This window comes from Thamnophis elegans, chromosome 11, assembly GCF_009769535.1.
Source record: "Thamnophis elegans isolate rThaEle1 chromosome 11, rThaEle1.pri, whole genome shotgun sequence".
NCBI lineage: Eukaryota > Metazoa > Chordata > Lepidosauria > Squamata > Colubridae > Thamnophis > Thamnophis elegans.
In genome coordinates, this window is record NC_045551.1 from 43606372 (window position 1) to 43620223 (window position 13852).

Here is a 13852-nt window from a genome sequence, read left to right on the forward strand (position 1 = left end):
TGAGTGGCACAAGGGAAACAAGATTTGGCATTTCAGTTTTTAAACTTTTCTCATTTTTTAAAAAATACTTGTGGATCCCCATTTTCCTTTATTCGCTTTTATTTTGGATTTGTAGAGTGATCTCATTTTGGCTGTAAGTGACAGTTATGATTTATTTGCCTTTCATTCAATATTTCCTAGGAAATTGAAGCTTCCCTCCCATGCTCTTCTGAATCTAGGTTTAGAGCTCTTAAATTATTCCTTGCTGTCTTTTTACATTTCACCTTTCCACCCTGATTCCTGCTTTTGAGACATGGCTGTCACTGGATGTGCTAGTTTTAAATGTTTCTGCAGTTGAATTGACTGGCTATAAGCTTAATAAAGGTCTCTTTTAGAGCTTCCGCTATGCTGTTAACTGCAGTTAGAAGCTCAAAGTTTGACAATACAGTTTGTGCTGTCAATAAGCATTGTCTGGCTGTAAAATCAGTAACATTTCCCTTTTTTAAGTCCTCATCCCCTTATTGTACCAGCCTTGCAGCAGCTGGACAAATGGTTATGATCCTCAGGCAGGAGTTTCATCAAACATGGAAATGGAAAGATCTAAAAATTGGAAGTACTCCATTTGTAGATCCCACATAATTAAGCAATATTGGTGAATCTTTTCAGCACGGAGGGCTGAAATGGGAGCATGCACGCATGCTGGAAACTGGAAGAGTGCACATGTGTTCCCCAGAAGATGATCTTCCAGTTTGTAAAGTTATTTTTTTTATCACTGGCGTAACTAAGAATGTTTGCTAAATAAGGACTCTACTGTAGTGTCTATACATCACCACTGTTCCCTCTAAGGTGCACGGCTGCGCAGCCGTGCACATGGCAAGAAAACACCGTGCAGCACTTTTCAACTCCCGCGCAGTGATTTCTACTGCCACAGGCTCCGGAAGCTGGGGAGGAGGTCCTTTGCAGGAGGCTAGAACTGGCCAACTGGCCCTGGACTTGTTTTGATGAGCACGGGGTGACTGACAGTAGTTGTGAAGACCCAAAGCCCCTGCCACCACCGGACTAACTGCTGCTGCCTCCTCCTCCTGTAAAGCACTGCCGGATTTGCTGCCCGGCACTCTGGCTGAGGTGAAGCCACCAAAGCTCCCACCGGTGCCCCCGCTGTGCTTTTGAGGAGCCTTGAGGCCATGGGAGCCAGTAGGAAGGCGGCGGTGGGGCGGGAGCAGGAAAAAAAGGCCCAATGGCTCCTCAAAAGCACGGTGGCAGAGGAGGGGGCAGGGGTAACGCGGTGCCCAGCTCAGGTGCTCCGAGCAGAGGGGGAGCCGCCACTGCTGCCACGGGCAGGGGTGCCAGCGGGAGCTTTGGCAACTTCAACTCAGCCGCAGCGCTGGGCAGCAAATGTGGTGGTGCTGTTGGAGGAGGAGGAGATGGCAGCAGTTATTCTAGTTATTGCAATGAGCAATACTCATTGCTTCCATTATTGTAATCTTCATGCCTGAAAGATGACCTTTCCATTTTAAAAGTAAATTATATATGGAAAAAAGCCCAGTATCCATTTCAGGTTATGTAAGTAAAGTTAGATAGCTATAGAAAGTACAGACTAATATCTGTTTATATTTTGGGCTGTCTAAGGCCTTATTGCAGAATATTCCTAAAAAAATGACAAGAGCTTCCCTTATGTCTCGTATCATTATTATTATAATTTCCAAAATGCCAGAAGAGTAGTTGAGTGCAAGGAATTGCAGAGAAAGTCATCCAGCCTTGATTGAAAGGAAAAACTGAACATAACTATACAATGAAATGCCAGTAGTGCTTAAGCTTGTTCATGTTCCAGCAGAGTGGCTTGCTAAAGTGACTGTTTCATGTAAATTGAACTGAAGTTGTCCATTTAAAGTTGCATGTGGCAATCTAAGCATAGTGTCTTACATTCTCTTACAGCCCATATCAAATATTTATCCCCATCCAAGATGGATGATGGTCCTCTAAGAATAATGTATAAAAACTGGAGGAGTTGAGAGTATTATCTTACGATGCCATCCTTTGTTTGATCTATATTGGGACTTTTAGGGTTGACAGGTTTCTACTTGATGATTAGACCCATCATTCCAACTTTGTAAGAGATGCTGGTATTTATTATGAATGGCTTTAGGAGGTTGTTCTTGTTTTGTGGAATTTGTACCCTAACCTGCAGATCTTTAGCAATTCAAACTATTTTCTAAAAGCAGCCTTACTTGATCATATTTGTACATTGTTGTTGGCTGGTTTCAAAGAAAATACAGGAAATCATCAATTAGATGTTATTTGGTTGAATACAAGGATTCCTGATTAATACTCCAACTTCAGACAGGACTGTTTTAACTGTAACATAAGGCAATGGATTTCTGAAACACTGCTACAGTATGGGATTCCTTAGGAAGGTAACAGGAGGAAATTATGTTACAGAGAGATTGGTATTAATATGCCCCATGATTTATTACAAAAAAAAAATGTTGACCTGCAAATTTGTATCCAATTCTGCCCAGCTGAAGGAAGAGCTATTCCACAAAGAGCAAAGTTATAGCAGAGAATTGGAAGGAATGAGGCTTGAGGTTACCCAACTAACACGGGAACTACATCAATGTGAAATCACAGTTGCTTCTTTGGGTTCTACTTTAAGCTTAGAGCAACAACTAAAAATATAGAATGAAAAGGTGGAGCAAAAGACAATAGAGCACACAAGTCTTAAAGCTGTCAAGTTTGAACACCTCTGAGTTTTTTCTTTTTCTAAAGGGCTAGAGGTGCAAGGATCTTGTAACCTGACAGCTTTAAGACTTGCGCACTTCAATGCCAGAGATCCTGAGCCAACATTTTGGTTGCTAAGCAGGAGCGTTGTTAAGTGATACTGATATTATATAACACTTTTAATTAAGCAGGTACCTTGAATAAACATAACTTTGAGTTTCAAATAATACTGATTTCATTGTTGTCTTAGGTGACATCTGTGAAAAAAATTCAGGTGCTCAGGCATGAAAATGTGCCGCTCAAACACTATACTTTTCTGCTCACACTGAAAAAAAATTAGAGGGAACATTGTACATCACATTGACTCTATTATCTCATTTTTTTTAATTGAAGATATTTTATATTTTTCTGAAGGTATCTTTAAATCTCCTATTTTTCTTGTTTCTTGCAATCTGTTTGCAGATCAGACATTAGTGCCTTGCTGAAAGCCCATTCACACTAGAGTCAAGCATTATTATCTTCCAGAATGCAGTTGAATAAATATTACCACACGTTTCTCCAACTGTTCAGTTTTATTTATCCAAAGATTGACTACTCTTATTGCTGAAACCAAGTTAGCCGATTTACTGATTTCAGTGACGCAGTAGTTCATGTTTGCAACAACAATAACAAAAAATAGCAAAGTATTTGTGTTCTGCTATTCTTCCAGTATGAACCATTAGCATTAAATATCTAGATGACAGTATTTGGGAAATAGAGTGGAGTTTCAAAAGAGTCCACCTGCTACATGCAATAAACCACCCCGGTTTCAAAAGATGCATGCCTTATATGTGAATATACTGTGTACAACAATATGCTTACAGCAAAACTAGAGTTATTTCACAAGGATATTTTTCTGTGCTTGGCAGTGCTTTAGCCAATAATATATTAAAAATCAGGTCTATTCAAGTTTACTGTTCCTGTGTAGCATTATTTCTTGTTATTTTCTAAGTAGGATTTTTCTTTCTTTTGGCAGAAGTTAACAAGCCTTGGCAACAGGAAGGAAATCCAAGTTTTGTTTCTCAAGTATGGAGTCATAAAGATTGGATTTAAATGTGGTCTTTGACATGCAAAATGCTTTACCTTTAGAGAGTCATAGTAAATTATTATTATTTTATGTTAGTTTGAAAACCTATCTTTTTTATATTGTACAATGTGCAATATAAAAGAATGAGAAAGAATGGAAGAAAGAATGATAGAGCCAAAAAAGAAAATATGTAAGGATAATTAATTTCCAGGGAAACTTTGCTTTCCTTTGCAAAATAAATCTTTGCAAAATCTCTGTCTCAAGGCATTATCCAAGTGGTTGAGATGTTGTTCCTTAGATGTTTACAAGTGGAAATGAGCCCAATCCCAGGTTTCATTAAATCAGTGAAAGTTTCCTGTGCTCTGCTCATCCAGGTTTTCAAATATTCATTACGAGTACATTTTGGAATAGATTTATAAACTGTAAACACCAGATGTTTGACTGCTTTGATCACTCTGCTGAACATCTAACTCCCACAGCACTGTATTAAGCCTAAAGATATTTACCCATGTAGTAGCCTGTATTGCTATTCTTCTTCTCATCTTTTCATATTTCTCATCTCATCTTTCCTACTATCTTTTCCTATTGGTTTCTTATGATTAATTATTGTGACTATGATTATGACCTATTTTGTATGTACCCTGAGAGCTTATGCATTAGAGACAAATTCCTTGTGTTTTCAATGTGTCAAATTCCTTGTCTGTCCAATGTGATCCATGCCCCAAGGAGATATTTTGGATTCAAACCAGTTACAGGTGTACCGGTGCCTGCCAGGCGGTACACCCCGGTACAGGTGTACCGGTGCCTGCCAGAAGCACCGGGTACCATTCCAGTACAGTGCTCCAGAGGGCCCACCCACCCACCCTCCTTACCTGTATTTGAGCTCTTTGGGGCTTCCATGCACATGCATGGAGTGTACAGAGCCTGTGCGATGCTCCGCTGAGCAGCTGGAGCATCACGGAGGCATTGCAGAGCGTCACAGGAAGTAAGGACATGCGCGCACTGATTCAAACTCATTCTTGGGATTCTTAAAGAAAATAAACCCTCAAGTCAAGTTCAGTTCTTGGTCACACCATTAACATATTTATCTAGTATTCTTGGCAATGATATATAAATTACTTATTATTACCTGCCTTTGGGATTTTTTAAAAAAAATGTTCCCAGTCTAACTTGTATTCCTGAAGGTTGCTCAATTCAGCACTTTCTAGGTCTAACCCTAGTTGGCTTTTTCAAGACCAGCCATTAACAGTTTCATGCTGCCACCTGCTGTTAACATAATTTGGGTCTGGCCTTGGGGCTAGAACATTTATCCTGAATCAGTAATTATAACATAGTACAAATATTGTCCAGGTTGTCTCAAAAAAGTGCTAGCTTTCAAAGAATCAAGAAAGAAGAAATACCTATTTTCTGCACTATTTGGATCCATATGCAAATAAAATAGTTTGTTTTGTCCAACTCGCCATTATGTAAGAGTATTTGTGGGGAAATCAAAAGGTAACTTCCCCTCCTCTTTCTCTCTTTGCTTCCATTGTTTTGATACATTTCATCTAAAGCAGGAGTTGATGTGCTCTTTAGGAATAGCACATGTTCCACTGCCACACTCTTTGCATCTAGATATGAAGTTGCATGCAGGGCAGAAGGAACAGGAAAAGGAGCTTCTCTCTTCTTCTTCAGACATTGGTCCTTCTTCAGGAGACTGGTTGGGAGGAGGAAGGGATCTTTTATTTCCTGAGCAACTCTAATCCGACTTGGGAAACAAACCAATTTATTTGACATTATATGCATGATTGAGGGAAAGAGGAGAAATCAGTCATGGTTCTTTAGTACGTCAAGATTATTATGATGCAGATGTTAAAATCATTATTAAATGTGTGAAATATGTAGATGAACTCTCCTGCTAAAAAGGTAAAGGTTTCCCCCACGCATATGTGCTAGTCATTCCTGACTTTAGGGGGCAGTGCTCGTCTCCGTTTCAAAGCTGAAGAGCTAATGCTGTCTTGAAGACGTCTCCGTGGTCATGTGGCCGGCATGATTAAATGCTGAAGGCACATGGAATGTTGTTACCTTCCCGTCTCTATTTTTCTACTTGCATTTTTACATGCCTTCGAACTCCTAGGTTGGCAGAAGCTGGGACAAGTAGCAGGAGTTCACTCTGAGATTCAAACCATCAAACTGCCGACCTTTTTTATTGACAAGCTCAGCATCTTAGCCACTGAGCCACCACAGCCCTACTCTCCTGCTATAAGAATCTTTATTTTCTGGGCTTTTTTTTTCAAATTCTCTTTTTTCCTTCATTGCATCACAAATGACAGCCCATTTTGATGGCAACTGCTACTTCCAGTCACTTGTCAAAGAAGGGTCAGGTCTCATACATACCGTTGCAATTGCCATCTTGCCCAGCCAAGGTGGCGCAGTGGTTAAATGCAGCACTGCAGGCTACTGCTAGATCAGCAGTTCAGCGGTTCAAATCTCACCGGCTCAGGGTTGACTCAGCCTTCCATCCTTCTGAGGTGGGTAAAATGAGGACGCAGATTGTTGGGGGCAATATGCTGACTCTCTGTAAACCGCTTAGAGAGGGCTGAAAGCCCTATGAAGCGGTATATAAGTCTACTGCTATTGCTATTGGTCCCCATTTCCCACAAATTCCCTGCTTCCAGCATTGCCTTATTATTTATTATCTGTGTTCTGTTCGTTTACATAGATGACTGACATGGATAATTCTATTTCTGGCAGGGAAGGCCGTTCTAATGCCCACTTGAAAGGAGATTTCCAAAAAATTGGAGATGTTATGCTGAAGAATATTCAGAGTATGAAGGTATGAACTAGATGCGATTATGTGCTAGCTGTTTCTTGGAAGGATAATCATGCATGAGCTTCTGCTCTATTTGCTCACTGAAATTAAGACTAGTCAATGTATTTCTGAACATTTGGTCTGAAGAGATAACAAATCTGTCTGTGTGAAAGCAGTTCTTCAATTCTGCTCCGTTCCAGCCTGATTTATGATCCAACACAAGCATTGAGTGCCTTTTTCCTACACACTGTCTCCCCAAGGCCTTCCTACTCTTAGCTGTGCTCGGTCATCCTATAGTAGCTGGGTCCACATATTGATTCATGGTTTGTTTGAATCATGATCAAATGAATAAAAACATAGTGGTTGAGTTCCCACAGAAAATTAAGCCAAACAGTCAAATTACACTAAGCTTATTGGGAATGGAGTATTGAACTGGGAAGAAGATACCTTTAGGCTGATTCTGCTCTTTGTGGTGGCCATCAGAGACTTCAAGAATGTATGACAAAGAAGACTCATAGAGCAAGAGTAGAAAATGTGTGGCTCTCTTAATATGGTTGGATTATAATAATCATGGTACCTGACCATTGATTACTTCTCTGGGGCTGATGGAATTTTGATTCCAATAATGTGTTAAGAATTCAGACAAGGCAAAAGTTCTGTAAAAGATTCTAGTCTAGATCAGTGGTTCCCAACATGGGACCCAGAGGGGCGCAATTTGATTTTTAATGAGGGCAATTTGAACCTTGTTTAAACCAGGTTAGTGGCCTTTTAGGCTTCCTCCACGTGAGTAGAGTTCAGTTTTTGAGTAAAGTAAGAATTATATGTCCCAGGGGGGATATCAGGATTTTTGGATATGCTTAGGTGGGGCATGGCCAAAAAAGGTTGGGAATCAGTAGTCTAGATCATTTCTGTGACTTGGTTGCCCTTCTGCGTATCCTGGGAACTTTTCGTTAGAAAAGCAAAAGGGTCCCACACTTTTTGCACCTTAAAACCGGACTTCGCCAGTCATCCCAAGTGTAATTGAAGGTATAGCTCCAGGGGCTTCACTTTGGAATTACTATGAAGGGGCAACCAAAGATAGATCCTTCTCAGTCGGTCTCCCGCACACCTAGAATCTCCTTGTGAAGGCTTGTCTAGCCTTTTATCTCATCTTCTTTCAACAGTGGACAAGACTCCTTTTCTCAAATTTCTAATACCTGCTGAACCTTCTTGGAAATTATTATCATTTCTTCTATGTTTGATTCATTGGCATATTGTATTACAGTCTGGCTTTTATTGTGTTGTTTTTTCAATCAAAAATTGCGTCACAGCAGATATTGTGTGGAAATAAACCTAAATAAACAAGTCTTTCCTACATGGAGTTACCCTCTTTTTTTCTCTCTCTCCTCTAGCAACTAATGGTTCATTTGCGAAAGCACAGTGAAATTCTGCTAGAACTGGAAAATGGAATCAAGAACTCTCGCAGGCTGGAGGCCTTATGCAGAGATTTTGAGATGCAAAAAGTCTGCTACCTTCCCCTCAATATCTTCCTTCTCAGGCCACTGCATAGGCTGATGCACTATAAGCAGATAATGGAAAGGCTCTGCAAACATTATCCACCCAATCACGGGGACTTCAGGGACTCCAGAGGTAAATGCGTGAACCCTTCCTGTAGCAATTCTCTTAATTTTAAATTTTGGAGCAAGTGACTTGACTGTTTTCTTGTAGAGCAGGAATCTAACCTGGGTAACAATGAGTACTTTGCATCTTTTAACAGAAAAAAACATTTGTTACAGGGATTTAAAATATGCTTCTTTGTTTGTTTTCTGTATTTGCTTTATTGTTTCTGTTGAGTTTTAGTTATAAGTCCTGAGTCTTTTCATTTTGGCAGCATTATAAATTTAATAAAATAATAGCAACAATAACACATGAAGTGGGAAGGCAGTAAATGAGCCTGGAAAGAAATTCCTTGAGATTAACAATCTTACAGAAAAGAGCAGGCAGAGTGAGGAAATACAATACAATACAATAGCAGAGCTGGAAGGGACCTTGGAGGTCTTCTAGTCCAACCCCCTGCCTTGGCAGGAAACCCTATACTGTTTCAGACAAAAGGCTATCCAACATCTTCTTAAAGACTTTCAGTGTTGGGGCATTCACAACTTCTGGAGGCAAGCTGTTCCACTGATTAATTGTTCTGTCAGGAAATTTCTCCTCAGTTCTAAGTTGCTTCTCTCCTTGATTAGTTTCCACCCATTGCTTCTTGTTCTACCCTCAGGTGCCTTGGAAAATAGTTTGACTCTCTCTTCTTTGTGGCAACCCCTGAGATATTGGAACACTGCTATAATGTCTCCTCTAGTCCTTCTATATATTAAACTAGATATACCCAGTTTTTGTAACTGTTCTTCATATGTTTTAGTCTCCAGTCCCCTAATCATCTTTGTTGCTCTTCTCTACATTCTTTCTAGCATCTCCACATCTTTTCTACATAGTGGTGACCAAAACTGAATGCAGTATTCCAAGTGTGGCCTTACCAAGGCATTATAAAGTGGTATTATTAACACTTCACGTGATCTTGATTCTATCCCTCTGTTTATGCAACCTAGAACTGTGTTGGCTTTTTTGGCAGTTGCTGGCTCATATTTAAATGGTTGTCCAGTAGGACTCCAACATCCTTTTCACAGTTACTATTGTTAAGCAAGGTACCACCTATACTGTACCTGTGCATTTCATTTTTGTTGCCTAAATGTAGAACCTTACTCTTTTCAGCACTGAATTTCATTTTATTAGATAGTGCCCAATGTTCAAGTTTGTCAAGATCCTTCTGTATCTTTAGCCTATCTTCTGGAGTGTTGGCTATTCCTGCCAGCTTGGTGTCATCTGCAAATTTGATGAGTTCCCCATTTATTCCCTCATCCAAATCATTGATGAAATAATAAAGGACTATAGAAGAAAATTCTAGATGTGTACAATCAGAGTAGATTTGCTTTCAGGCTTATGTGCATGATTGAAAGAATCTTATAAATGCATAAAGGTGGTAAATATGTCAAGTAATTTGTTCTTGAATACAGATACATTATGCCTTGGCTTCAAAGGGCAATGATGCCCCGATCAAACATATTTTTAAGCGCAACTATAAAAATGAGATTTTTTTTCTTTAAAAAATCACATTGTTTCAGGGGCCAAATCAGTTAAGTCTATCAAATAATTTATATTAGTTCACCAGCAAACATCCATGGAAACTCATGATCTCCAAGTGAAATTCAGGAATATTTTGAGGGGGCAGATTCAATTTGAAACTGGAAGTCTTGTGCAGTGGTGAAATTCAATTTTTTTTACTACCGGTTCTGTAGGTGTGGCGTGGTGGGTCTGGCAGGGGAAAGATACTGCAAAATCCCCATTCACTCTCCACTTCTGGGGGAAGGATATTGCAAAATCTCCATTCCCACTCCACTCTGCGGCCAGCCAGAGGTGGTATTTGCCGGTTCTCCGAATTACTCAAAATTTCCGCTACCGGTTCCCCAGAACCTGTCAGAACCTACTGAATTTCACCCCTGGTCTTGTGGCTATAGATTCTATTTCATTGTTAACAAAATGTTAAATATTGCATGTTTCTTCTTCAAACCTCTAATAGAGTAGCTCTACTTGATGGCACAATTTCTTTGTTATTTTCCCCTCCTTTCACAGCTGCTCTGGCAGAAATTTCAGAGATGGTGGCCCAGCTCCATAGCAGTATGCTAAAAATGGAAAACTTTCAGAAACTGCATGAACTGAAAAAGGACTTGATAGCTATGGACAATCTGGTGACTCCAGGAAGGGTAGGTATCCCCACGATATTTGGAATAAAATATCTGGCTGAAAAAATGAGCAGTTGTAGGATACTAGTCAGAATGAGATTACATCTTGTGTTGCTGTGAGCTGTTGGATATGTTTTCTCTAGAACCTACAGAATTAAATTTTTAACTATGTTAGATTTGAGAAAATCTGTTGGTTGAACCTGTGCTTAAGGTCAGCATGTCTGAAACAGATGACATATCATTTCCTCATTAACATTTCTGTTTGCCAGCGCTAGCTCCCTTCTCCAGATTAACTTCACATTATCTGCCTACTTTCTATTCACTTTTCTATCCAAAACTGATACTTTTTTTTCAGTTTCCCTAATACTTGACAAAAAGAACTAGCTTTTTCTTTTCATGCATGCTTTTGTGGCCCACAACCCACACCCCAGGTGACCTCCCCTACGAAAAGACTCCTGAGATCCCAAAGCCACAAGAGAAATCAAATTATATACAGTTGCAAGAAAAAGTATGTGAACCCCTTGGGATTATGTGGAGTTTTGAATGAATTGGTCATAAAATGTGCTCTGAACTTCATCTAAGTCACAACAATAGAAAAACACAGTCTGCTGAAAATAATACTACACAAACATTAGATGTTGCCATGGTTTAATTGCACATAACATGTAAACATTCACAGTGCAGGGAGGAAAAAGTATGTGAACCCTTGGACTTAATAATTGGTTGACCCTCCTTTGGCAGCAATAACCTCAACCAAACGTTTCTTGTAGTTACAGATCAGACCTGCACAACGATCTGGAGTAATTGTGGACCACTCCTCTTCACAAAACTGTTTCAGTGTAGCAATATTCTTGGGATGTCTGATGTGAATCGCTCTCTTAAGGTCATGCCACAGCATTTCAATCGGGTTGAGGTCAGGACTCTGACTGGGCCACTCCAGAGGGCATATTCTGTGCTGTTGAAGCCATTTTTGTGTTGACTTACTTGTATGCTTTGGGTCGTTGTCCTGTTGCATCACCCATCCCCTGCGGAGCTTCAGTTGGCAGACAGATGGTCGTACGTTTTCCTGCAAAATGTCTTGATAAACTCTGGAATTCATTTTCCCATCAATGACAACAATCCGTCCAGGCCCTGAAGCAGCAAAGCAGCCCCAAACCATGATACTCCCTCCCTGCACTGTGAATGTTTACATGTTATGTGCAATTAAACCACGGCAACATCTAATGTTTGTGTAGTATTATTTTCAGCAGACTGTGTTTGTCTATTGTTCTGACTTAGATGAAGTTCAGAGCACATTTTATGACCAATTCATGCAAAACTCCATGTAATCCCAAGGGTTCACATACTTTTTCTTGCAACTGTAAGTACAATTACAGCAGATAGAAAGAATAAAGCTAAAAGATACTCTCCACCAACAGTATCGAAAGTCACTAAGGGCTCTATTAATATCAACCTGGATGCATTTTCTCTTATTAGCTCCTGGAATCAATCCAGGCCACTTAAATCTCTGTAGCTAAATCCAAAAGAAGAAGGTATGTTTATACAGTCTCATAAAAATGCTCTCAATTGTATTTTATACTGGTACCACTAAAAGGGGGGTGGTGGTAAAATAAGTAGTCTTTTCCAACTCTTTCCCTTTGGTTGTATTGGCCTACAACTCTTATTTATTCTTTGCCAGCATTGATAGCAAAACTAGCTACATTTGTCATCATAGTAGTAATAATTAAACTATCATATTTGAATACTGTATATACTCGAGTATAAGCCTAGTTTTTCAGCCCACTTTTTGGGCTGAAAAAAGCCGCCTCGGCTTATACTCGAGTCAGTGAAAAATTTGCCCGAAATGGAGGAGAAAAAGGGGCGGGGCCATGCCGCTGGGTGACACTCGTGAATGGCCCAGTGCCCCTGTGAGTTTCCCCTCCCTCTGTGTCAGTTTGCCGCGCAGCGCGCACCGCACCATCCCCCCTCCTCACGTTCTAATGTAATGCAGGGCTGTCTTACGATTCCCCTTCCTCCCCCTCCTGCCGCTCTGCAACGATGTCCCACCTCCTCCTTGTTATGGCAAGCAGCCACATAGCGATGTCCCACCTCCTCTGGTACAGTGATCCAATGATAGGAATCACTGTGCCGTGTGTCATAGGAGGCAGGACATCGCTCCCGCGGCTGCACGGGACATCATCATCACAGCGGGACATCAGCATCATGAGGTGAGTGAAGTATTTCATTGAATACACCGCTAGTTTACTGTTTTTCTTTGAAATAAATATTCAAAAACATTATTGGTATCTATTTTTATTTTTGAAATTTACCGGTAGCTGCTGCATTTCCCACCCTAGGCTTATACTCGAGTCAATAACTTTTCCAGTTTTTTGTGGTAAAATTGGGTGCCTCGGCTTATATTCGGGTCGGCCTATACTCGAGTATATACGGTATATCCTGCTCTACTTTCATAGAAGTGGTAGTGGTAGAAGTGGTAGAGTGGTAGGAACTCAGTCTTATTTCTATTTATTACTTTCTATTGTATTGTTTTAATGGCATACTGTACTTTCTTCTACTGTAGAGTTTCCTTTCATCCCCAATACCTGAGTGAAGAATTGGCAATTCCATTTAGTGCTTTCATTCCCTGATATTTTTCATTGTTCTTCCTTTAATGTCCTATTATGGCTGAGTGGAGTCAATGAAATCAAATCTAATACTCTTGTTTACCCCATACCAATGACTGTCATTTATTTATTCATTACACTTAAATCCCAATCTCAGAGCAACTTTCAAATGGCTATCTGGTAGCACAGCCCTTCTCTATCTTCATATGTTTTCAGTCTGTGATAGTTTTGTAATGTCCTGTCTAAAGAGAGAGAAGTAGACAGATGGAAGGAATTCAATCTCTCTTCCACTCTGTCTCTTTTTTTTTGAATATGCAAATTATATATACATCTAAGGTGGGCTGCTGCCGGTTCGGGCAAACCGGTGGTTCCAACTAGCGGCTGAGCCCGCAAGCGCTCACACTTTTGGTGCCAGGCAAACTGGTTGCTACATTATGTGATGCCCACCTCTGTCAGGTACTTTTCACTTAGGCGTCTCTCCTCAATGGCACCATATCATTAGGTCAATGATACAGCAATAGTGAATAGATCTGGGAAAGATTTATATTTATAATCATTTCCCTACCCATTAGAGCGGGGAGGCAAGGAATGATGTAGGTTCTGTCCCCTAAGGAAGTACCGTATTTTTCGGAGTATAAGACGCACATTTTTCCCTCAAAAAAGTGGCTGAAAATCTGGGTGCATCTTATACACTGAATACAGCATTTTTTACCTCCTGAAACCCTGCCCCTTTCCCCAAAATGGCCATGCATAGCTTTTAGAAGGCTTTCAGAGAGCTCCTGGGGGCTTGGGAGGGCAGAAATGAGCAAAACCCAGGCTGTTTTTTGCTCAATTTTGCCCACTCCCAGCCACCCAGGAGTACTCTATAAGCCTCCTAAAGGCTATCTATGCCCTTTTTTTGACAAAAAAGGCCCTTTTTGCC

At 40.3% G+C, this 13852-nt stretch overlaps 1 protein-coding gene across 4 annotated transcripts in view; it reads left to right on the top strand.

Annotated features, from left to right (window-relative positions):
• FARP1 (FERM, ARH/RhoGEF and pleckstrin domain protein 1) overlaps window positions 1-13852 on the top strand; it is a 144840-nt gene that overhangs the window by 109754 nt on the left and 21234 nt on the right. For all 4 annotated transcript variants that reach the window (XM_032226665.1, XM_032226666.1, XM_032226667.1 and 1 more), the window contains exons 17-19: window positions 6497-6578; window positions 7946-8183; window positions 10218-10348. In XM_032226665.1, the coding sequence (XP_032082556.1) occupies window positions 6497-6578; window positions 7946-8183; window positions 10218-10348 (451 nt within the window). The remainder of the gene's footprint in view (window positions 1-6496; window positions 6579-7945; window positions 8184-10217; window positions 10349-13852) is intronic.